The following is a 26,088-nucleotide window of genomic DNA, read 5'->3' as shown; positions in this document are numbered from 1 at the left end:
AAGCCTGTACCAGAGTGATTAAGTGCGAAGCTTTAGGCTATGTTAAATTGGAATCGATGTTAAAAAGAGTCACCATCGAATAGGAGAGCACATGTAAATTTTAAAGGTGTCCGTGTGCAGGGTTGTCACCAGGACCAAAAAAGTACTGGTTAAAATATTGAAGGCGAAGCGTAGCGAGCGAAGCTCTCGCGCCTCGCACTATCTTTTTAGTGAACGCTAGGGATTGGGGAATAGGCTTTGAGGGTACCACCCCACTAAAAAAAATGTGCTTGCTCTTTTTATGATGAAATATCATCATCCACTTCTTTTTTTAAATTTTTTTATTTTTGTGAGTGCCGGACAGTGTGAGCATTTAATGAACCATCAAAGCAATTTACTTTACTAGAAGAGTAGAAATAAACAAAAATGTGATGTGTAAAAATGCTTGAAAGTAGTGTGACACTTCGTCTGAAGGCCAATTTAGTAAGCTTCAAGATTTGACTTGGTCAAGACTTTGGTAGCCATCCATGATGTTTGTTTGTTTTCTTCTCAGGAGGAGGACCATAGAAAAGAAGGTATGGCAAAACATGCTCATCTTCACGAGGATTTGCATGTGAACATCGAAGTGTATGCGCAAGCGACAGATGCGTACCAAAGACTGGCGCATGCCATCACAGAAGTCCACAAATACATGGTACCGGTAAGTGAGACCTTAAGATTTCAACTGCGATAGCCCATTATAGAAGATTCTTATGTCTGCACAGTGATTAAGGTTATACTAAACTTTGTAATGATCGATCCAGAATGAGACTGCATGTAGCCCCCTTTAAAATTATCTATTTCTGGAAATAAATATCGTAGAGAGAAAACGCAAACTACGTCTAAAAGCTGAAAGTGTACTGGTTATTATTATGCTTGAATTTTCCACTTGGCTCAAAAAAGAAATGTACTTTTCAAACATTTCAATTTTTTTTCAATATCCGACATCAAGATTTTTGGGAACACGGCCATAATTTCTCAGTGGAAGTGGCGATTTTGTTGGGAACTACGACGACATTACAAACAAGTCAATAAAAGAATGTGCATATTCATTCTTGATATTGCTTGTCTCGATTTGTTTTAGTAAGCTTACATGTTTGCGAATTTGAAGTAAAATGGCCTCCACTTGTATGTCGTTTTGTAACCAGTAATAACAATTCCGTGCACGATTTCATAGACAAAATTCTGACCTACATTATTTCTATAAACCCTCTTCTATATGCAGGTGCTATTTAAATTTTTATTTCGATAGCAGAAAATTGAGATATTTGCTATTTTTCCGACTCGCTGCTGTCAAATTGTCTAGTTTAGCGATAAAAAGATACAGCGAAATCAATTTTTTTAGAACCATTTCACCTCGTTTGCTCGTGCTTTGAAGTACAAACTTCAAAATTGATATAGTGATTCTATATTTCAAGCTGCGTCATACTGTGTTTTTCTTACCTCTGATTGTCGCTGCTCAAGGCCAAAATTCAAATTTTTGGACAAAAGTGACACTCTCATTTTTTTTAAAACACGCTGTTTACGTATCACTGACGGGCTCTATTTGCCCGATAAAGTGGTGTTGCCGAGTTTGGATTTTAAAATATTTAGGTATTTTCTAGCTTAAAATCTAGCGCCAATGAACCTGGTGCATGGGAGGGAAAATGTGGGGGGGTAGTTAGGGCGAAAAAAAATGTGCACATTTTCATGCTTGCTGCGCTTGCAACAGGTTTAAGGTATGGGTATGGAAATTGGGAATCCCAAAAAATTGGCATATAGGCCTAGGCCTATGCAAAGGGGTGGGGCACAGTTTTGGCAGGCCAAGGGAGGGGCCACAAAAATTTGGCAGTCCAGGGGTGCGGACAAGCGATTTTTGGCTGGCGAGACGGGAGGCAAGCGATTTTTAGCGAGTCGCTTGGAAATTTTGGCTTATAATTAGTAGGCTAATACCGGTAGGCCTACTGATTGCACAGCCTTCGAGAAAGCAATTTTTGGCAAGCCGGGCCGGGGAGGGAATAAATTTTGGCATGTCGAAAGGGAGGAAGAATGACTTTACCTAGCACACATTAAAGGGGCATTTTCGTGATCCACAACCTCATACAACCCCATAGGCCTACGCCCTTTCTCACAAGTTAAGATTTTTATACCACTCATCCCGCTCTGGCCACATGTTTAGGCATTTTCACGCAGATCAATTCGTTAAGCAATGGAAAATATTGCCAAATTTGAATTTCGTTTTAAAAGCCTACTCCCCATTAAAAAAAACTCACTAATTTTGGGGGATTAAAAAAAAGTTCTGTAAAATGAAACAAAAGGCTGCCTCAATCCTAATTAGGGCCTATTCATTTAAGGCCAGGCCTTCATTTCTGAAAATAGCGGGAGCTCAGTTAGTCACTGTACTCAGGAGCTTGACAAGGAGCTCAATTATATAATATCAATATTAAACCATAGGAGCAGCTCAATAAATGCCATTGGTAAAATTATTAGGCCTACGATATTTTATTTGACTGTGATCCTATATACACTGTATATACCTTTAAAATTTCTAAAATTGGTGGAATTGAACAAGCTCTAAATTTCTCATCGTCCAGCATAACCAAGGGCAACTGGGGTGGGTGGGAAAGCCCCCTAGCTATGGCCATACCCGTAGTGGCGGAACCAGAATTTTTTCGCGGGGCATGGGGGGAAGTGAATTTGAGACGGGCACTTGAAATCATCATTTTGCACTAAATTGCCATAAAAAGTGGAAAATTACATAATTGTGGGGATTTTGCCTAAAAACTGGGTGGGAAAGAAAAAATATTGGTGGAAATACTGCCCCCCTCTAGCGGCGCCACTGCATATCCATCCATGATGCTAGAATGACGGAAGTTCTGGCGCTATGGAAATTCAATTTCAATATCACGAGTTTTTTTCAGGGATTTTACCAAGGGAAGGCGATAGGTGTAGGATTTTGCTGATATACCAGGCAACCCGAGAAAGGAACTGAGGTGTGGCTAAATAAGGGAGTGTTCATTATAAATATTTTCCATTATCATACTTTCGACGCCGAGAGCATAATTATTTGAAGCGTACATTGAAAGAGAAACGCACATGTCTCTGATTAGCTCGGGATTAGCTACTGCTGGCTGCGTGCTGGCCTGTTGTTGTCCCGGTTGTTGTCGAGTGGAAATGGGAAATTTATGAATGAACTTCCGCAACTTTGCAACATCATCACGCAGCGGCGTAGCTGGGATTTTTGAGGGCCCAAACCACCAAATTTCCCACTGGGGCGGGGGCCCAAATAGACAATTTTTGCCAGGCTTATTGATAATAATCGTATATGGTAGGCCTATTGAGCTGTAGGCCTATTGCATATCGTTTGGATTCCCCATCTCTCTGCCCCTCCTCTCACCCTCTCTTTTTTCCCTCCCCCCCCTCTTTCCCTCTTTTTTTCCTTGCACTAGGGGGCGGGGGCCCAAATAGGCAATTTTGCAATTGCCCCCCCGGCAGCTACGCTACTGTCATCACGGTAGACACACGCTGTAGCCTACAACTACAAGAAAGGTTTACAGACAAATATAGGCCTAGGTCTAGTAGGCCTATCAAAATGTTATATTTTTATATTTTCTGGTGGACTCATGGAGAATATCATGTCATGGAGGTCCCGGCGCTGGGTTGGGGGGGTCTCAAGGCATTTTGGTATGCCTACCCATGCTTGATTCCGGGAGGTTTTTAGCAGGCCCGACCATTTTTTTATAACACCTCGGGCGGGTCTCTTCAAAACATTTGTACCATGGGGACTGCAGTCACCCACATTTGGCCTAATTTGACGCTTTTTAAGGGCACTTTTGCCAAAATGCGCCCAAAAGTTGGTCTTCGCTGTAAACCCACCCATCATAGTCGTTGAAAAGGTAGGCCTACTCCAAAACTGTGGCACATCCACGAACCCGAGGGAGAGACCTCCAAGGGTAAAAACACACCTCTAGCGGGACCAGATTTATAATTTAAAATAGGCCTACATTTTGGAAGCCAGTCATCACGACAAAACGGGCCATGGTAGTGTTAATGGTATTAACACTTTGATTTTAGGCTTAAATGATGAGTGTAGGCCTATAAATTGCAAATTTGCACACACCCCGGGGGCACCTTCTCACGTTGGCCTGGGTAAGGATGTGAGGCTGTGACTCCGAAAAACTACGGCACGATTTTAAACCAAATTTGAATAAAACAGACCCAAAATTGTATCAACTTTTGGACTGAAAGTTTTCGCAAATTTTTACTTTTTCGAGAAAATCATTGAAAATACCATTCTTAAACCTAATTTTCAAGACACTGAGGGTCAATAAAATCATGGCTAAAAATGCAACAGAGTCTAAACTAAATGGCTGAAAATGCACCCCAAATCTGCCGCACATCCCCACGACATCGTATTTCACCTTATAGATTTGGAAAATTGTCGCAATAAAATAGGCCCGAACTTATCCCAAATTATCCCCTAAAAATTTTTTTTTTGCAGGTGAGGTTGGAGTCTTATTATTTTTATTCTCAGAGAGGATAGGGGTTGATATTTTTAGCAGGGTACAGTTTGTCTTGTTTTTTTTTGTTTTTTGACGCTGAAGTTCCAGATTCTTTTTTTCATATAGGCTATTATTATTCATTTATTATTTATACCCTGTACGTGGGGAAAAAGACACACGACAGCTACAGAGAAGAAACGAAAAAACTCCTGTGAAGTGCATGAAAATGCCCCGAAAATGTGCCAACCGAAACACCCGAACAGGAAGATAAAATAAAAAAACAAAACCAAAAACCCAGGAAATTTCCCGAAATAAGTTTCAAATTCTTTGTCCCCACTAAAATATATTATGAACACTCCCTTATGAAGTCTGCCCTCTTCCGGCTATTCTGGTAGTAGGCGTTGACAATTACTTTCATATTTTTGAAGCATGTTTGAACCCGATTTGTTCTCTATTCACATTTTTAACGTTGCAAGTAACATTTCAAGACCTATATTTGTGACAGGTATTTAATTATCTTGCTAGAGATGTGCCTAAAGTTGAAATTCAATATTTCGGATCGCAAAGATCGAGAGATATAAAGTTGTTGAATATCAGTTTAACACCATGGATCATATGGGCGCCTTATATGAACGATTATGATAGCTAAGCAAAATGGCTGGGATACAGGTTGTATAAATACTACATGAATATTCATGAACTATACAGATTCCATTCTTCTCTAATAATAAAGATGTCAATCACTCTCCTAGACGACAGTTGCTTGGCGCTTGTAAACAAATCGAATAATAGTGCTTGACAAGAGCTAAAAAAATAGGCTAAAACACATTTTCACACATTTTTTCCGGATTTTTTATTTCACATGATAAGTAGACATATTTTCACGTATAAGGTAATAATATATTTTTTCTGGAGGTAAAGCCCTTCAACACTTTGTTTAACCTTAATTCCTGAAAATTGACAGATTTGTGCAAAGTACATAATTTGTTAAGTTTGTTGTTGCCGCAACTCTGCACACTTTCGGGTGTAGCACAATTCTTGACACAAATTGTTCATGTTGTGCTTTTCAATTCATCCCTGCTGAATGAATTCTTTTAATCCCAAGATTGCAGATATATGCATATGTATAAATATATTTTCAAATGATTGAATAACTTTTATGAGAAAAGAGGACTTTTGACAAAGAGATGGGAGTAATTTGTAAAAGCTTTTTGAATATAATCCGAGGATATTCTGGTAGCAAAGATACAAATCTTATTGCTTTTAAAATTGCCATAAAATTTGTATTATATCGTGAATTTCAAAAAATGAAAATTATTTGATATCAGAAAGACATTCTTCATATTCAGAATGCAATTCGATATGTCTGATGCGCTCTCATGTCCCACAAAAAATACTGTCAAAACGCTCATTCCAGATCCCTTAAGTGCCTATAGGAAGAAAAAATATTTCCATGCATGAACATTTTGTGAATCAACTGCACTCGCTAAATTCACAACATTTTCATGAACCCTAACATGTCATGATTTTCAGTAGATGTAATTTATTCAACCTCTTAATGTCAATGCATTTTTTTGATGCTCTACTTATTTTGCAACAAACCAGGACCCCAATGATGGCATCAGACAAGATCAACTCCGTGAATTGGCGGTCATTAGAGGAACATATGTAGAACCCCAAGGTCCACCACCAGGCCCAGCGCCCCGAGGTAGGGGCGGCAGAGGAGGGGGACCACCTCCAAGGGGTGGCGGTCGCGGAGGGTTTCCTATGCCACCGCCCATGCGAGGTAGAGGAGGAGGACCGGGACCAAGAGGAGGTATGGGTGGACCACCAGGACCTATGGGTAGAGGTGGTCCGGCTCTTCCACCACCAGCAGGACCATATGGTGAACCACCAATGCTACCACCACCAAGAGGGATGGCACCTGCACCTGTTCCACGTGGCGGGGGATTCGGAGGACCAAATAGAGGAGTTGTAGGACCAAGAGGAGGAGGGCCTTCAAGAGGCAGTATGGGTGCAGGTGCATATGGAAGTGGCCAAGAAGGATATGTAAGTGCTTGTAATAGTAGTAAGCCTATGCTATATAACTAGCCTAGATCTGAATCTGCCGATCATTCAAGTTGTAAATTGGCCGATCCAGTCTGATCTGTATAATACCAAAAATAACACGTCCTACACTTGAAATTAAAATTAGAGTGCCTACTATGATCGGCAATATTCAATTGTGATGGCATATAGTTCAAGCAAGGAAAAACAGTTTAAACCATCTACCCCAGATAAAGACCTTATCAACATTTCCAGTAAAATATGATGTGTTGTCTAATTGATTGATAGTTAGCTAAATACTAAATACTGATTTTGCATGAAAATAATTAATCGGTTCATTAGGTCTGTAAATACAGGGATTGTCCTCGATTCGGACCAATTTTGGTCCGATTCTGAAATGACCTATCAGATCAGTTCATCACTAGATGTTGTGAACGAGACTCCTAACCATGCAGGTGGTAAGCAGAGATGATATACATCTAGGAGCATCCTGAATATATGGTACTTAAGGAGGTACTACACCCCTGGGCAATTTTGTGCCTAATTTGGCATTTTTCTCAAAAATTATAGCGCATTGGTGACAAGTATTAGATATATATATTATAGGAGAAAGGACTATATAACTACTGCACTGAAAATTCAGTAACTCAAGGCAAGTAGTTATTGATTTATTGATCAAATATTGGTTTTCCCTCATTTTTGACTGTAACCCCACAACTGTTGTCTGTGCTGAAATAACATTTCCAGTGCAGTAGTTGTAGTCCTTGCCCCTACAATATACATGTCTTACTTGTCACCAGTGCGCTATAATTTTTGAGAAAAATGCAAAAATAGGCACAAAATTGGGCAGGGGTGTAGTACCCCTTTAAGTCAGTCATATTCAGAAGGTGCTGTCTAAAATTATGTAATGAAAGTTACAAATTGGATTTTATATACTTGGCACATTCAGTTGAAAAGTTTGAATCAGGGATGTAAATCTTCAGGAAATTTTGCTTGCATCTTCCCTGTACAAAGTATAGGGAAATACACATTTTCAGGAAATGTTAAAGCGGTTTCAGGAAATTATGTCGGTGCTTGTTTTCATCCCTGTTGAATGTATAACAAGCTCAATAACATGATACAATAATGCAAGCAACACATGGGCAGGGCAGCTATTAAATAGGTAACCCAGGCAAACCTTAGTTAACACATTTGCTAGTCAGCCAAATTCGCCGACAATATCAATGCATTTTTACATAGAAATTTAAAACAAGTGCCCGAAGAAAGAAACCTACATAAATATGTTGTCTATACTTCACTTGACCCAAATATATGATTTTTTATGGTGATAAGTCACCCGCACATGGAATTTTAGAGGGATTTGGATAGCAGTTCCATTAAAAAAGCTGCTATCATAATGAGACTAAGATCTAGAAACACCCCGAAATGCCGTTTTGGGAATTTGCTAGCTGAAACTTTTTGATGAAAGTCAATCTTTGACAAGATGTAACTTTGCTACGGAAAGTGCTATGAAAAAATGGTTTTCAGTTTTGGCTTTGTTTACTCGAGGGCTTTAATTTAATATATAAAATGATGCAGTTTGATGGCAAATTTGAATTCACCTAGCATACCTATATTAAAGCAAGTTTGCGAGAATCAAAATTTATTCATGCCTTTTCCACACGCAGTAACTTGATTTGTGCAAAATTTGTTAATTCATGCAAAGTTCGACAAAATTGCACCCCTACATGACATACATGGTGTCTAAATTCTCCACTTGTTCTGTGCTTCAATAGAAAGAATTAATAATGTGGTGTAATGTTTCATCTCTCCCTTCTGCAGTTTGATGAAAGTTATGGCCAAAGCAGGGGCGCAGCAGGTGGTGGATATGGTGGTTCTGGTTACGGCGATGCAGGAGATGCCAGTTACAGCTCAACCCCAGACAGGTGATTCTATGTTCTCTCACTCTTGGTGTTTTGTTTTTTGTTTTTTGGTTTTTTTTGAGGAAACCATCATTCAACTTAATTTTGGGTATTCTATGATTCACCATTATTATAAAAGTGACATCATGACATGATCAACGAAAATGATTTCAAATTTGGGAATACAATTTTGACACCAATGTCCAAGTTTCCATATTGAGATAAATAAGAGATACCCTACCATCCCTTTCCTTTGTTGCACTGTCCTCTTGTCGTTTTCATCCGTCACCTACCAAGTTTCTGTTGTCATCTCTCGTACCATCTGTATCGCCTCTTGACCCCTCCCAATCTTTTTCTTTCAGGTCCTCTTCAGATTATGTTTGCACACACAAACTCACCCCCACTCACATTACAGGATATTTGACTAAAATATCATCATCATTCTCTTCAAACATTGGTACTGAAATGAGTGAATGAGGGTTGTGCTTTCTCGTCACTTTTTGGATGCACAACTGCCAATGTATAATACCACATGCTAATATTGCAATTGTCTTGCTATTGATGGAGTAGACACTCCTTGCCTTGCCTTAACCTGTCCTCTTCATGCCACCTTGTCCATAAGGCCTCCAAGCTAATTTTCCATGTGTCCCTGACTAGCACTGGCACCCTACATTGGTTCGCTTTAAGTTTGGTAGTGCCTTTTCGCGGTTGCACTGCAAGCGTGCCGACAAGCCGCCCTTGTATGCAATTACGCATCATGTGTGCTCTGCACAATTAATTTTAAGCGTGCGATTTGATACTGCGACCAGCGAAATACACCCGTACTTCACTACCAAACTTGAGGTGAACCAAAGAATAAATACATCACACACACACTGTTCATTAGACAACCACATCTGAATTTGGCCGATAACTAATTGATGTAACTATCTATATAACATGTCTGTAGCCCTCCCTTTGTCCTTGAATTTACTAAATATTAGTTGGCAGAGGAGATCAGCTTAGGTTTATGGTGAATCATAGAAACAATGGATATCAAGCACTTCATTGTTCGGTTACACAGGGCTAACTTGCGCTTATGAAGCATTACGGCCAATGTGTAGCCTAATTTTCTTTGTGTGACAAGTGCTCGAGGCATTGATTGTGGCTTTGCTCTTTCCCAATGTTGTTTGCTGCAGAAAAACATTGCTTTGAATTTCTAGCTGTGTTGGTCAGCAGCTACAGAGCATGTGCAAGAAGTCATATACTGGCCCTTAGCCATTCATATGCTTACTATACTTTGTATAAGTTCGGTAGTGATTTCGTTGATTTTTTGCGGTTGCACAGTAAGCATGCTGTTGTATGCTTGTGTGCACACTGTGCACGATTAACTTGTAAGATACTGCGACCAGCAAAATATGCACCTACGTTGCTACTGAACTTAAAGTGAACCAAAGTTTAGTCATAATCATGTGATTGATATCCATTCGCCCACTTGTTTTCTTTCTTTCTTTCATTCATTCTTTCTTTCATTCATACTATGTATTACGTCTTTCACAACAGTGCATGCATCACACAGATTGTCCTTATGCACATTGTAAATTTCAATCATTTGGAAAATTGAGATCTATGTAGGCAAAATTATGAAAAAATTGATTAAGAAAATTGGTGTAATTTCTTTTTATGCAACTAAGTATGCTATTGTATTTCAGCAATAGTAAGCTGCTTTAGTGGCCAAGTTGATAATGCTAATAATTTAACTCAATTTTGAAACTTGCCTCTTTTTGATTGGCCTGGTGGGATTGTGTCACATGTGGTAGGCTTCAGTTTGGTTGTCACCCTCTTCCATTTACAGGCAGGAGAGTTTAGGCATGTGAATGTAATGGTGTAGGTAATAAATTGGTGATCAATAGAGCATATTGTTGTTGGCAGATCACCTGTTTGGTCAAAGAACCTTCCACACCTTGAGCTGAATTGCAGAGCGACGATTGACCAGTGAGGTAGCGCGCTCTTTTACAACGCAACTAAAAGCACTCTACCTCATTGGCTAAAAAACAGTCGCTAACGCTCAGCGATGTATAAACAGCTTTATCCTCTTTGTAAATGGTGATGGAGATGACAACCTGACTGAAACTAAATATAATCTAGAACATTATCCGTCTTTAAAAATGTTAGTTACCTGTACATTAATTACAGACTTAATTTAGTGAATCTTGTGTAATGAAAAGGCTTTGTTTTGATACACAGCATGAGCCACTGTTTACATCAGGCATTTGTTGCATGCAGCATTAATTATTAATATGGCGGAAAAATAAAAATAGGAAACCAACATTAATAGTTCATGCTTTTGCCAACTGAAATTTGGTTTTCATAAATTGTCAGATAATCTGGCAAGCGTTTGGACCATTGCTTTTTCATCTATATATCTAACCCACATGAATAACACTACCACCCATTATGGCTATTTTTAATACATTATTGTATACACATGCACGAAAGTTAGTTCAGGTCAGGCCCATGGATACACATACAACAATCAGTATGAGAGATTTTTTCATTCAGTTGTGTAGGTTAGATTTTTCTTAAATAGATTTGTGTATTAGTCATGAAATTTTGACATATTGTAGATGTGAATGCAAAGTGATTTGTTTGATGTTGTAAATTGGAGGGGGTTTATTATTGGTGTAAATGTGAGAGTGCGTAGAAGAAGAAAAAACTATAATTGTGGAGTTCAGTTGGAGGGATGTCAGCAACAACACCAAACCCGACCGATTACTTCAACTACTACTACTACTACTACTACAAGACTGGGGAGTGCTACAAATTTGTGTGCAGATTCTTTGCGGATAGAGGAGTAGTATCTCTCTGGTGCCAAGAACACATACGTAAGCTGTGGTGTATCAGTTTAAAACAATGATCAATAATTAAATCTCATGATCACCATCTTAAATTGATTTACAGTAAAAAAAAAAAAAAAAAAAACTTTCAAAAACTTACAAAACAAAAACAATCCCATTCCAATCAAAATCATTTCATTGATTTATAATTTTCATTGCCCCTCTTTTTTTTCTTTTTTTTATCTGAAACTTTATCTTTCTCTAACACAGTGGCACCGGCTCCAGCTTTTATGGTAGTAGCGCAGGTTTTGGATCTGCACCTGAGAGAGAGTATCGTGGCAACGGGTACCAAGATACCCCAAGTTATGGTAAGATCTAGAAACACTGTGCTTTAAATTTAAGTCAAACCTTTTTATTAATCAACCCTTTTGCCTGATGTGTTCTCTGGTTTTGAGCATGTTGTGATCTTTCATTAATTAGATAACCCTTAACCCTGTTGTCTCTTTTTTAATGCCAAATATTTGTAGATCGTGACGATCAACATGTACTGTAAATCAATTTCTGAGGTATTGGTTAAGTTTTATTTTTAAAAAGTGGTGAGATCGTGATTTATCATAAATAATAATAATATGATTAATAAAATAACAACTTTATCGCTCAATAATCAGCATTTAATTTTAACTTCATCATGAAAATAACACAATTTAATTCTAATTCTAATGAACATTTTTCGGAAGATAATATGTACATCAAAATTAGAAAATATTCAAGCAAAAGTACTTTGGACATCTTTGAATAAATGCTCTAAGAAGAAGATGCAAATTAATAAATTTAACATTTTGCTTTAATAATACTTTTTTTAAACGTCTGTACAGCTATTAACCAGTTAACACACAACAAACTGTTCAAGGTATAAGTTTGATTTAGTAGTGTGAGAAAAGGCAGATTTGTTAATCTCATATACCTCCATCAGTTCTGGAAATTAAGAACATGCAATAAATGTGATGTGATCAAGCTCAGTGAGTCTTTTACACAGGCCGAGATACAGGCAATAATAGTATTCAACTTTGTAGTTTATCATCCGGAGCAAGTTGAGACGAGCAACACAAAACTACCATAATTATCTCTGGAACTGTAAGTTTAATTGTGAAGGTATCTTCGGCAAAATAAAGCACTGAAAATGGTACATAAAACTGAATTTTGATTTTGCTCGACAAATTAAACTCATTTTGCTTGATGGCATCACATAATTTTCACCAGAATCTTGATTGATTTTAAATGGTCAAACTGCCCATATGTAAAAAAAACTTAACTCTGCAGAGGTTACAAAATGAAGAAAAACCACCACCTTATATTTATGACAGGGTCATGCTCAAACTGCTCATTAGTAAGAAAAACTAACTCTGTAGAATTGGTGTGAAGAAGAAAATCGGCATGAAAAGGGTCGGTGATTGGTCATCAAATGACACCTTTAAAGTGGTCAAATTCTGGTGATAAATTGTATGATTTCTTTTTGAGGTATTTAGCAAAAGAGATTTTGAAATCTGGCCATTGACATGGTTCATATTATTAATTGTTTATTTCTGTGTGGTTTGCTTTGCAGGCAACGGTCGCGACTCTGGATGGGCTGGCGTAGGCGGCCGCACGAAAGCCCCCGGTAGCTTTCAAGATCAGAAGAGCTCTATTCGTTCCCATCCATACAGCCGGTACTAACATGTTCTTTTGACTATCGATGTAAATGAGGCGGGTTCCTTTTTTTTCATCACCCTGCTCGCTATGCACTCTTTTTGCTAACCTTTTTTTTTTTTACTTGCAATAGCAAGCTTAGTGGTTTATTTAATATTGAAAATATAGTGTTATGATCGCCTCTTCTTTTTTTTAACAGATTGGATTATAAAAAAACCCATAAAAATACACCTTTCTGTAATGCCCCTTACAATTAAATTTTAGTTGGTGTTATTACAAAGTGAAAGTCCATGGTGTACATCATTTTCTACGTTTTGGGGTATGGCATTAAACCTGGATCATGCTAATTTACAACTTCTAGTGCTACAATTTGTACTTTATGAGATAAGGGCATTAAACCTGGATCATACTAATTTAAAAAGACTAGCGCTACAAATCATTAAGTGTCCTAACTAACTAATGCGAATAAACCTGAACCTGGATGCATCTGATTTGTAGCTCGTCTTTGGGGAAATTGTGTCCGAGTCTGGAACTACTATGTTCATCCATCTTTCCACAAACGAAATAAGGTTAAGGTCATGGCTTGCTTTGTCATTTTGCATGCTTAAAAAAAGTTTTGTTGCCTGTGTTATCTGTAATTAATGCATTACTTGGGATATTTATTGAAATTGTACGTTGATGAACATTTTATGATGAAAGTAAATATTGTAAAATGCCAGTTTGTGGAATATATTAACACACAGTTGCGAGTTTATGATTTTGTTTATTTCTGCACTACACAAACTTTTGTATTTTGAATTAGAAGGAACCTCGTCATTCATATAGGGTGTAACAACCTGTTAAATATGATACAAGAATAATGTAAAACTAGTTTGCAATTGTAGTTTTAAACAACATTCCTTGGTCATGTATTGAGTTTAACTTCGCAGACAGATAATTAAAAGCCCCATTTATTTCAGTATGTCAATTTAACATGTCTTTTAAAAAGTGTGTAAATACATATTTATATATTTGCCTTTCTAGGACAAAAATAATGTTTGTTAAAATGTACTTGTTCTTTTTTTCCCTCTTTTAAAGACTGATGAACATATGTGTGTGTGTATAACCTTTTTGTATCAGAGTAAAACAAAGATTATCCATTTGGTTATTTTATTTATTAAATGTAAAGAGATCTTAGTTAAATCTAAATGCAATAACATTAAGATAAAGTTGTATTAATTGAAGTAAAGAAAAAAAGAGAAACTGCATCAAAACTTTAAATTGTTGATTTTGTAAAGAATTTGTTTCCTAGTGAGTGGAGTTGAGAGATAATATTTGTGCCTGATAACAAAGGCTAGCCTTATTTTCAATGTGACAATGAAGTTAAAAAACTAAGATTAGGTCATCAGTTAGTATTGTTCATCACCATGAATATGATGCTTTAAATTTTAATTCAGATTTAAGGATACTTAAAAGAATAACCTTTTTAGTTGTTGAAACACAATTATAAAGTTAACACTGATGTACTCTTTGTTATTATGTCACCAGTTGTTGATACAGTTTGATGTCTCTTAGCATTTAGCACTCACTAAATATTACTTTGGAAATTGGAAGAGTTATGTGATTGCATTGGTATGAATACTGGTGTTAACATGTGTACTTATTGATCATGCAAATCTGTTCTGATGTTGTAAGACAGCAATGATAATGAAACATGAATAATGCTTGTCTAATAAATGGATAAAATTTAAATAACTAAGAAATGAAGTGCTTAAAGATGATGACTTATAAATAGAATGTTTAGATGCGTGGTCTGAAGATAAATAATATTAGTTAATGAAGTTTAAAAAGTGTTACATATGTTTCAAAGTATAAGAAATGGATAGAGAGGAGTCAAATGTTTAAAATTCAGTAAATGGTAAAATATATATTTTCCATAGTGTTTTAAGTCCAAGTCTAAGCCTTCCAGTTTAATTGCAAGTATTCTGTAGGAGTTTTAGATGTGATTTGTCAGTTAGATGTGATTAATGAATAAAATGAGAAAACATTGAGTAAAATACGAATTATGTGCTGAAATTTGAATGCTGTTTTGACTTTACATACAAATATTGCAAAGTATTTTGATTTTAAATTTGAATAAATGAGAAAGCTGAAAGATGTTCACTTGAGTCCAAATTTTAGATGAAAGATGTTCACTTGAGTCCAAATTTTATTAGAATTTGTGTGTTACTAGATTTGGCGAAGATGCAAAAGAATCGATTTGTACGTAAAAACATACCGATCAGACTTTGTTTTCGGTGCATGTCAGGTGCCCATTAATGAGCTAGTTTGATGACATGCTTTAATGATATTTGATACAGAAATATTTCGTAAAATTAAGGTTTATGACCTTGTTCTCTCTGTTTAAACTAATTGTCAATGTTTACTATAACACAAAAACTAAATAATTGTCAAAAAGAGATAAATTCACTCAAATAGTTGCGTAAACATGATTTAATAAATTGACGTTGCACCAGTTGGTAGGTATCAAATCAATGTTTATTGATATAACTGAATTTGGTTTAAAGTTAAATTTTCATGTTGAATAAAAAGTGTTCTAATAATATTATGATAATTTTTGTTGTTCAGAATAACTGAACAGGAAATGTGCTGGTATTCTATTGATGATTATATATATGTTTAAAGAAAGTATATGTTAAACCTGGTTTAAATATTCTAAACCCAGTTAACACATAATCTTATGATGATGAAACCAGCAAAGACGCTCTCTCTCCTGCATGGATAAAACAAGGTCCATCAACTCCAGTAAAGTTCTCATAAACCAGTTAATGCAAGTTTCTCAAGCTACGTCAACACAAGTTAAAGGTACCGTTAATCCAGTTTAACTCATCATGTTGAGTTCCCAACAGGTAATCTGTTTTAAACTTAAAAGATGAAAATATTAAAGATAGATATTAATTTGTAGTTTAAATTTAACAAATAGATACTTTTTTTTTTTTTTTTATATTGAAGAAATGAAATAACTAAATACTAAAATGTTAAAGTAAATTAGTTTTGATTTTAGAATTGACTTTGCACAACTTTTTTGCTAAAAATATTTTGCTAAATGTAATCTGATGATAACTCTTTTTTATGTGTGTGTATTGAAGGTGTTCCCTCAAACAATAGTGGAATTGTGCTTTTGATATTGTTGATGTAAAACTTTGTTTTGCTTCTGAAGGATTTTTAATGCATTCCTATGTGCCCAAATCATTACCTGTAGGTCAGCTGCCAAATGTAATTGTCATGTTCTAGCTTGTTTTGGCATCTTTAAGTATTGTTTTTAATGGATCTTACTCAACTCAACCAATTTCAAAAAGATGTTTACTAACCCTCAGACAGCATTGGGCATAAAAGTTATTCCTCTTGTCATAAGGATCCAGAAAAAGTCTTGAGAAGCAATATACATCAAAAACAAAACTTAAGAAGCCAAAACTAGGTGAAAATGACCGGCAGTCGGATTATGGTTGAAATCCAAGTTCTAGGATTTGGGTGCTTGGACGCTAGCAATGTATTGCTATTAATGGTAACATGGAATCATTAGCGCCGCCCTCTCATGGAAAATAGCTGTATCTGCAAGTAAATAAAGCAGATGGGCCTTTTCGGTAAATCCCATAAGCCTTTACGAGTAGACCGGAGATGTTGTCATTTGACATCATGCTGACTTGCAATGCGCAGTAACAATGTTCGTTAAACCATGTGTGCATCGGTGTGACGCTTACTTACGTCAAATGACAACATCTCAGGTGTACTCTCAAAGGCTTATGGGATTTAAAAAAAGGTCAATTACTGTAAAGATGCATCATGTTTCCATGCGATAGCACACTGCTCAAGTTAGTGCTTAAGCTCAGTGTAAGGAAAGTTTACAGTGGGTTTCAGAGATGTGTTGCAAATTATGAAATCAAAACCTTGTTCCCTTGTTTGAAACAAGAACCTTGGTTCAAATTTTAAAAAAATACTATTGTTTTGGGGAACACCGTTATGTTTACCATGACATAAAATGGCAATCGATTTACACCCATGTTATTTGTGATTTGTTTTATCCAGGAATGGTTCTGGTAGTTGACAAAGGTGACATTTACTGAACGGGTGCTTCATCACATCTCCATTGAAAAAACAACACAGTACTTGTAGCGTAAGGTTATTTTCTATTTGCATAGGGGAACCAGCAAGATAATCGGAAAACGAGGAAGAGAGGGATTGGCGGGTGAAATTCTTTCAGGAATATGCGTTTTATACCTCAAGTTGTGTATATTTCCTTGTCGGGTTTTGAAGAGGGGTTTACTGAAGAAGGGGTTGGGTACGCAGGGCTAGCATTTTTTTGGACAAATTGCAGATGGTCTACCAGTTCGTCTCCTGATGTTGGTAAGACTTTCATCGAGAAGAGCGGTTAGAAGAGGAAGATATTACACATTGTGCATTGCTTTTTATGAACGATAAGGAGAGCTCTAAATCACACTCCTGTAACATTTGATATGGTCCCCCATAGGAGAGCTTTGAATTGCTCTCCAGGAGATCTGCAAGTCACACTCCTGACAATTTTGAGATGGCCACCTCCTCATAGAAGAGTAGTGAATTTGCTCTCCAGGAGATCTGTGAATCACACTCCTGTAAAGTTTGAGATGGACACCACAGGAGAGCTTTGAATTGCACTCCTATAAGGAGAGCTGTGAATTACATTCCTGAAAAGTTTCAAATGAGCCTAGTGATAAGAGAACTTTAAGTTGCTCCTCTTGCAACCCCAACCTTGGTTTTGTTTCAGTGCGTTGATACAACAGACTTAATCATGTCTTTATGGAAGTGAATGAGTGTGGACTTGCATTTATTTAAAGAGTCGCTGTTATGTCTTTGTGTTTGGTTTGAAGAGAAAAAAAATCTGAACTATGACCCATTTATTAAAAAGAACTTCCAGAGAAATGACAAGAAAAATGTCTTTAAATACTGTTGAAATTAAATCATTTTGTGTGCAATGAATTATTTGGGACTTTCAGTCATCTGTCTTGGGATCTTTTCATATTTAGAATTCATTGGGAGTGCATGCAACAGACTTAAGTGATGGCTGAAAAACAATATATATCCACTTGTTGTCTGGTCATTTTGTTCACTGTCCAAAAATATGCGGGTCAATCTAGCCAAGATGATGCAAGGTTCAGATTTTTTTTTAATGATAAGGAATACCTCAAAAAAAAAGAAGAATGTTAGATATTACCTAAAATGTTTAAGAAGAGAGTTTTTGATGAGAAAGGCCTGGATTTTGGTGAGATAATGCAATTGATTTTTATTAAAGGTTAATAGTCAGTCAAGATAATTAAACGTAACAAAACCACAAATGGGTGTATCCTTCTGGTGAACCTACTCGAAATTAGCATCTTGTAAAGGACTCATTGAAGGATTTGGTTTATTCCGTAAGCCGTATAATCCCCGTCTTGAAACTGGGCCATCTGTTAAGGTAATATCGACAAATTGGTCAATTAGGATAACAATAAAGTACAAACTTAATAATAAAATCCCAATAATTTAGCTGACCATAATCATGTGTCGGAAAGGGGAGGGGTCAAAGGAAAGATAAAGATATGACGGTATAATTGATTTATTAATAGCCCAAGTAAACGTGAGAAAATGAATATGTCAGGTGATTTTGTCAGGAAAGAGAATATATTTTTGTGATAATTGCATTGTGATATGTGGTGGAAAGACGAAATTTGGTATAATGAAAAATGTCTTGATAAATTATCAAGGAAATGGTTCAAGAGGTTATGGGGGATATTGTTAACGTGATGTGATCAAGCAAAACAAGTTATTTGTCATCAAAATTGATTTTTGAGATGCACCCAAAAAAATGCCATTTTGTTATTGTACTGTTGACTGTTGTAACATGTAACTTATACCTGAATATAAACAAAAGTCATGTTTTTGATGTAGTTTTCCATATATCATGAGCCTTATATAATTGCATCGCCATATGTGACGTGTTTTTACATTTCTTAAATATAGAGATATTTTGCTCACAACGCCGTTTCCCCAATGAAATCAGACATTCCTAAGCGAAGATATTGAGTTCGTAAGTTATGGTATTATACAATTGGAAATTGAGATATCGGCCTTTAAAAATATTATTGACAATGTTGAGAGTAGGAATTACCTTGAAAAATGTCTCAAAAAATACAAGATGCCAGATATATTCCGGTCTGAAACTATCAGACAATATTTTTAACATAATTAACATCACAAATTCAAGCAACAAACCCAAATTGTGAAAAAATCAACCCGGGCAGATTTTTGGCTATTTCTCCGTTACGATCCTGCCCAAAAGTGTCTCCTTTTGACATGACACGTCACATATGTCTAAGGGCATTACCTGTGGCTGAATTACAAGTGAAATGGATTCATTCACTATTTTTTAGATATGAATTAGTAACTGACTTTTGAAGCATGATTTGTCAGTGACATGTATACATCGCAATGGGGAGTCAAAGCAGGGTAAAACACTTGAAGTCAGTCATAATGTAATTATATGATATCGGGGTGATGATATTGTAGCATTTACAATTCACTGCCAGGAATAATATGCGACATGATCAAGGGGAATGAGTCGGGATGTCGCTAATATTGTTTTTGAGATATTGGCAAAAATAGTGTTCAAATTCTTTTTGTTTTATATTGTTTTCAGCCATTGATAAATTGCTCATAACTCGATAACCAGATGTCCGATTTTGATGGGGTTTTGCATCAAAATGTAGCATTCGTAAACTGCCAGAAAATAATGTAAAGAACTTCAAATTGTCGACATGTGACTCATTCCCATTGATCGTGTCACATTATGTAAACAATGATAATTATATTTTGCATGACACATAACTGGCATTGCTTGATCATTCTCTTAACGTAAAATGTACCTGTGCAAGGAGTGATGTGCTCTTTCTTTTTAACCTAAAACTGAAAGCTGTGCAACAAAACAGACTAGTGGTTGTATAAACTTTGACCGATTCCTTTGTGTTAATTTTGACCAGGGCACAGTGAGATCTGTCAGAGGGTGATCCAATTTGTTATCTCTCCTCCAGTTTTCCCCAATAAAATGGAGATTTTGGTAATTATAAAAACGCTTGGCAGCTGGCAAGTTTATTTGGAGCGCTTGTAACCGATTTAATTATTAATAATCGGCAAAAGGGATTGAAAAAACAAGAAGTTGTAAGGGGGGAGGGAACGTTATTCATGGTGGAATTGGACCATCCTCTAACAAGTCATGCCAACCGTTTGAAAATCATGGATTTGGTAGAAAGATGTCCAGTCATACGTACAGATTGTACATGGTCATTCATCAGTGTTAATGGAGATCTGGCTTACTCAGGCTGGTACAGCATGGGTCTGCATTTGGCAATTGTTGTTGGCTGGCACTTTGGGGAACAACCTAAAAGACTGATGACATCCTATAAGCAAACTTGGGAGGAGGGGGGGGGGGGGTAATCTTGATTATATTTGTTTAAAAAACATTGGTCTGGCAGGGAAGGACAGGGTCGGCCAAGAGATGACTTCAGTTTCATTTGTAGGATATCACCAATCTTACAGGTTGCTCCTTTAACAAATCCACTGGCTGTCATGATGTCTCGTGCTCTACTGTGTAACCAGGGACTGTCTTTTGGAATTTTCAGGAGAGCATTAAATAGCTCTTCTGGACCCTTCAAGGAGAGCTGTTTAGAGCATTTACAATAGAATGTAAGGAGAGAATGGTCAACTTAGGAGAGCTAAAAATCACCCTCCTATATCAGATTTAAGGAGAGCATTAGAGAGTGATTGCTCTCGCTCTCCTCAAAAGGCAGTCCCTAGTGTAACCCTTGACCCATACCAGTTTGATATATATTTTCATGATAAAGAAATATGAAAGGAACTCTCAGTAAGTCATGACTTACCATAGTGTTTGTCATTGATGTAGCTATTGTATGAACAGTGTGAAGTTTATCTTTGAGTTTGACATTGCTGACTGAAAGTTGAATTTATAACAAAAATTGACCTTTTAACAAATTGACATGTACATATTCATTTGTAATTTGTTTACATGAATTGGACTAGACTTGACCACTTTTTCATGACTCCTTTTTTTTAAAAGTCTGTTGACATTTTGTCTTTTAGTGGAAATGTTTTGCCTCTGACAAGTGATGTTTCAAAAGATGCTGTAGAAACCGTCTGTAATCTCATTTTACTTATGTGCAATGCTCACTGACATTCAGGAATGAAAGCAACACCTTCATTATAGTAGCATGTTTCTACTGGGAACCTTTACCATGTCGGACTCTGGTCCACCTGTTATGCTTTTCAGTAGAAACAGTCCAAAGCAACATACTTTCAATTAGATTTCCCCCAGTTGCATACCGCTAAGCATGGCTCAGTGCTGCGGTAAAGAGCTCTCGGTGGAAGTAGGCTGCATGCTGGCAAAAGGCATGTTAATAACAGTAAGGCAAAACCCACGCTTTACCGTTTAATCAGTAGAAACATGCTTCAAGTCCTCAATTATGAATTGTTTTTGGTGAAATGCTTGTAGATTATTGATTGCCATGTTCCAAACCCAGATAAGGATCGTGAGGTGGATGCCTCCAATCATTATTTTCTCCCTTATGTCTTCACATGTAACCTTGGTAATATGGTATCTTGATAAAAACCTGTACACACAATTTGAACACCAATTTTGATTTATACTTATTATTATTATGATTAATTAAGGTGATAAAAAAAGTCATGTTTATTTTGGTATTTATGTGTATTATCATTCTAATTATGCTGAAAAAAAAGTTCTAAATGTGAAATTGAATACTTTGTAACACTGTTAGTTTTGTGAAATTATGGAACAATTTACTATAAGTGACCATATTTTGTACAATTGTTGAAATATTTGGCTTTTAACAGTCACAGAATATTTTGCAGTACAAGACAATTTGATATTTTGAGTAACTCTTTAATAATAATGACGATATGTTTAAAAAAAAAGTTTATTTAAACTTTGTACGTCTCAATATTTGTAATGTAATCATTGTATTTGTAACTTGACCAAGCTGAATTGATGGTGTTGTATATTGGTGCTATACTTATTTTAACGTAAGCGCTGATGGACTAAATATGCCACGTTTGGCATCATATTTTAACATTGTAAACTTAATTTGTTGCAGCTGAATATCACACAACACACTTTCTTTGCCTCACTTCGTTTTAGATGTGCTGCGTTATAAATTGAAACTTTTTATGGCCTTTGTTTTCGTGGGAAAAACAATGTTAACAAATTTAGCATTTGCGACCGATTGTTCCAAGGATAACTGGCAAAATGTTATGCAGTGATCACATCTGATTGATAAGACTAGTTTTTTAATGCCACATTGCATCGGGACTAGACACGTGACAGCTGGTACAATGTTTGATCGGCTGAGCAAACTGGGGAGGAACTTTGATGGTCTTTTGGTAAATAGCAAACACTGGTAGGATATAATTAGAATGCTACATTATGTACGATTTGTCCAAATCATAAAACATATTGAACATCGTGCCGGTGATCCAAAGGTCTCGGGTTCCAATCTTGGATGGTCGGTGAATTTTGTTCACTGGCTATCATTTATGTTTGTGAAGACTTGTGCTAAAGAGATTTCTCATCATATTTTTTTTTAGTGACTGCTTCATCACTGCCTAATTAAAATGCCAATTTCATTGTCCACACCAAGTCTTCTATATATAACAATGTTTTGGAAACTGGTCGTTGGCTCTTGGTTAAATGTTTGTACGTAGGCCAGTTTGAATTTTATATTAATTAAAATGGCAAGATAAAAGTTGTGATATTCTAAATGTGAACATTATTTTCCAAGATCACCCAAGTTTACAATGGTGTGTTTCAGCAAACCGGTACATTCTTCCACACGAGTTGTCTCGACTCGAACCGCCATCTTGACTTGGCACCATGTTACAACACTAAGGCAGTACTGATATTTGCAAATGCTCATAATGTTTTGAGATGTTAATAATCATTAACAACGGAGAGAGATTTAAGTAAACTTATTTCTAATATGTAAAAGATAGACTAGTTGTTAAGCTTAATAATATATCGTAAAAAAACGTAACGGACCAATGTAATAGTATTGAAACTAATAATGTTGTAACGGACCAAGTATAATGTAATGTAATGAATAATTATTGTGTTGTTTATTGATATTAAGGATATGACGTATTTTAATAACTATTTAAACCAATTACGCTATTAAGATAACGATTTTTTGATTTCCAGTGATTTGTACCGTGATGAACATGTTAATGTCATAACAACTTGACAGTGACAACTATGACAATCTTCAGATGTTCTGATTTTCGTATTGGCCCTATTGTAGATCGTATTAATTGGTTACCGCAAGAGCCATTTTATCGACGGAAAATTTTGTCATCGACTTGGTTGTCACATTAAATTTCCATGCCACAATTCCGCTGCAAGAATTTGACAATTTGTGTCAAAATTGATTTGTTGTTTGAGTGGCTAAGAATTGATGGTGTTTTAACGACTTGATGCTGAAGTGCAACACACTGTGCCCGCTTTGTTTTGAAGGAATGAATAATAACGCCGGGTTAGTGGTGTTGCCTCAACATAATAATGTACATCGACTTAGATCACAGGAGAAACTTTAACGACGTGAATTATTGTATATGACGTTCATAATTAATAAATATTGACAAATATCTCGAGTAGTTTACTTTAGCGAAACTCGTTTTAGTCCACCAGTGGACAAGGAGTTTATTATTAAATAACTTTCTTTGAACTGACTTGTAATAGTGTTAATAACTACCAAAACAAGTGGACTAAAAAAAAATGATTGATTGATTTATTCACCCACTTATATATAACTACTACTACTTCAATCATGACGATTGTTCTCTCTGGTGCATCAAATTATTGCAGGTACGGTATACGCCGTTATTTTCGCGAGGGTTTGATTTTTTTTGCGAATGGAAATAGCAACACATAACTACCAACTCGCCGATATATATTTCCGAAATCAAGATTCTGCAAAACAAACTCCGAAACTTCAAAATTGCTAAAATAATGGCGTATATAGTAGTGTTTTGAGGACCAACCAACCAATCAAAAGTGTAGACCAAATGTTTTATGAGAATCACTGCCACACCAGCCAAATCAAGTCTTCAATTTGGCTGTTTACTAAGCACTCGGTAAACCTTATGTTGTTCCATGGACCATTCACACCCTTATCTTATCCCACCCTCCCCACCCACATATTTGCTTTTTTTTACTATCAGTGGTGAGTCATTCCTTTACGGTTGACTTTTTTAGTTCTTGCCCTCATTTTGTCGAACCAACACAAATTTTGTGCTGTTTACTTCCATTTTCTAGTAAATTGTTAAAATTGAACAACAGAGGACCAAATTATTTCATAGAGTGCTACATGTAATACATTTTATTACATTTTTGTAAGGTCTGCAAATAGTATTATACTGTACTGGGTCTTTTGAAGACGAAACTTTCTTGTTAAAAGAGTGCTTTCTTTCACATTTGGTTTCTTACTGACTGATACGTTATACAAATTGTATTATTTCTTTCTCAATTATACTTAGTGGAAAAAAATCAATTTGATTACCCAATTATTGAATTTTATAATTGAAAAATTCGGCCATGATCTTTTAGGTGCTATTCTTAATCGAAACAGTAAAGTGATACCAAAAGCTTGATGAAATGTCCCATTGATTGATTGAATTGTTTGTCATGAATTCAACATTTCATCAAGTTTGATTGCAAAATAATCAGCAGAAAACCCCAAACTTGAAAGAGCACTCTTTACCATATACAATGATGATGTTGTTATCATGTTATAAAAGCTTTAAGGGGTACTACACCCATGTATGTAAATTTGTGTCTATTTTTGCATTTTCTCAAAAATAGTTACACTGGTAACAAAAGTTATGTATATTATTGGGGCAAGGTATCCAATTACTACGCTGAAATTTCAGTGCCTCAAAACAAGCGGTTCAGTATATATGATAGGAAACGAGGTACATCCTAGCGGTACCTTATTTCTGATCATAAATAACAAACTGCTTGTCTTGGGTCACTGAAATTCCAGTGTAGTAATTGGATTCCTTGCCCCTATAATATACATAACTTTTGTTACCACTGTTTTATTAGTTTTTGAGAAAAATGCAAAAATAGACACAAATTTATCGAGGGGTGTAGTACCCCCTTAATTGAACTTTGTTCTCTTGTATATAAAAGTTTAAAATGTTTGTACTTTTGTATTGAATTGTTGCAGCATTTTATATATTTATTGGAAATGAATTGTATAAACATGGACCAAAGTTAATAAAAATAGGAAAAAAAAAAAGAATGCTGTTTTTAGTTGATTGTTTTTATATTGGTTGTTATTTGTGACTTAAGGTTTACTAGCCAACTACATTTAAAAAACTATATCTTTTTTAACCAAATATCTTGAAAAACAAAGTCATTAGTGAATGCATTATCGAAAAGCTGAAACTTGTAGAATTATTTTTTTACATAAATTGGCCAGTTTACTTGTTAATTTAAGAAACAAAATATATAAACATTTGCTAATCAAAAAGTTTACCTTATTATTGAACTTGTATCACATTCACGATGTTGTACATAGAATCCTCAATGGTAAAGCTTACATTCCTCATCAAACTTGCACTACGTCCACAATGTTGTACATTACAGACCCATCCTCAATGGTAAAGCTGGAGGTGGAAAGCTTACCTTGCTATTAAACTTGCACCACATGTACATTACTGACCTACCGTAAAACCTCGTCTACAAGCATATATAGTGCTTTTGATAAAAGCTGAATTACATGTAATACGATATATGCGTAAATATGGCAATACAATAGATTGGTCTTACAATAACACTTGTTTGTATATATGCTTGGATCTGTAATTTATTTGCTCAAACTCCATAACAGCGCCTGGATTAATTTAGCTTTCATCAGAAGCACTCTATATGCTTGTAGACGAGGTTTTACGGTATCCTCAATGGTAAAGCTGGAGGTGGAAAGATTACCTTGCTATTAGATTTGCACAACATCTATACTGTTGTGCACCTCAATGGTAAAGCTGGAAGTGGAAAGATTACCT

The 26,088-nt window shown here is 36.0% G+C and overlaps 1 protein-coding gene across 2 annotated transcripts in view; it reads left to right on the top strand.

Moving 5' to 3' along the window:
* LOC140148317 (glycine-rich protein GRP33-like) overlaps window positions 1-18,953 on the top strand; it is a 32,441-nt gene extending 13,488 nt beyond the window's left edge. The window contains exons 3-8 of one of the 2 annotated variants that reach the window (XM_072170224.1): window positions 533-679; window positions 6,105-6,548; window positions 8,367-8,470; window positions 11,533-11,630; window positions 12,866-12,968; window positions 17,014-18,953. In XM_072170224.1, the coding sequence (XP_072026325.1) occupies window positions 533-679; window positions 6,105-6,548; window positions 8,367-8,470; window positions 11,533-11,630; window positions 12,866-12,968; window positions 17,014-17,032 (915 nt within the window). In that variant the 3' untranslated portion in view covers window positions 17,033-18,953. The remainder of the gene's footprint in view (window positions 1-532; window positions 680-6,104; window positions 6,549-8,366; window positions 8,471-11,532; window positions 11,631-12,865; window positions 12,969-17,013) is intronic. The other variant, XM_072170225.1, reaches the window with a different exon arrangement.
* The last annotated feature ends 7,135 nt before the right edge of the window (window positions 18,954-26,088 follow it).

Source organism: Amphiura filiformis, chromosome 3, assembly GCF_039555335.1.
Source record: "Amphiura filiformis chromosome 3, Afil_fr2py, whole genome shotgun sequence".
Taxonomy (NCBI): Eukaryota; Metazoa; Echinodermata; class Ophiuroidea; order Amphilepidida; family Amphiuridae; genus Amphiura; species Amphiura filiformis.
The sequence above is the reverse complement of the archived record's forward strand: the minus strand, read 5'-3'. Positions and strand labels throughout refer to the sequence as shown.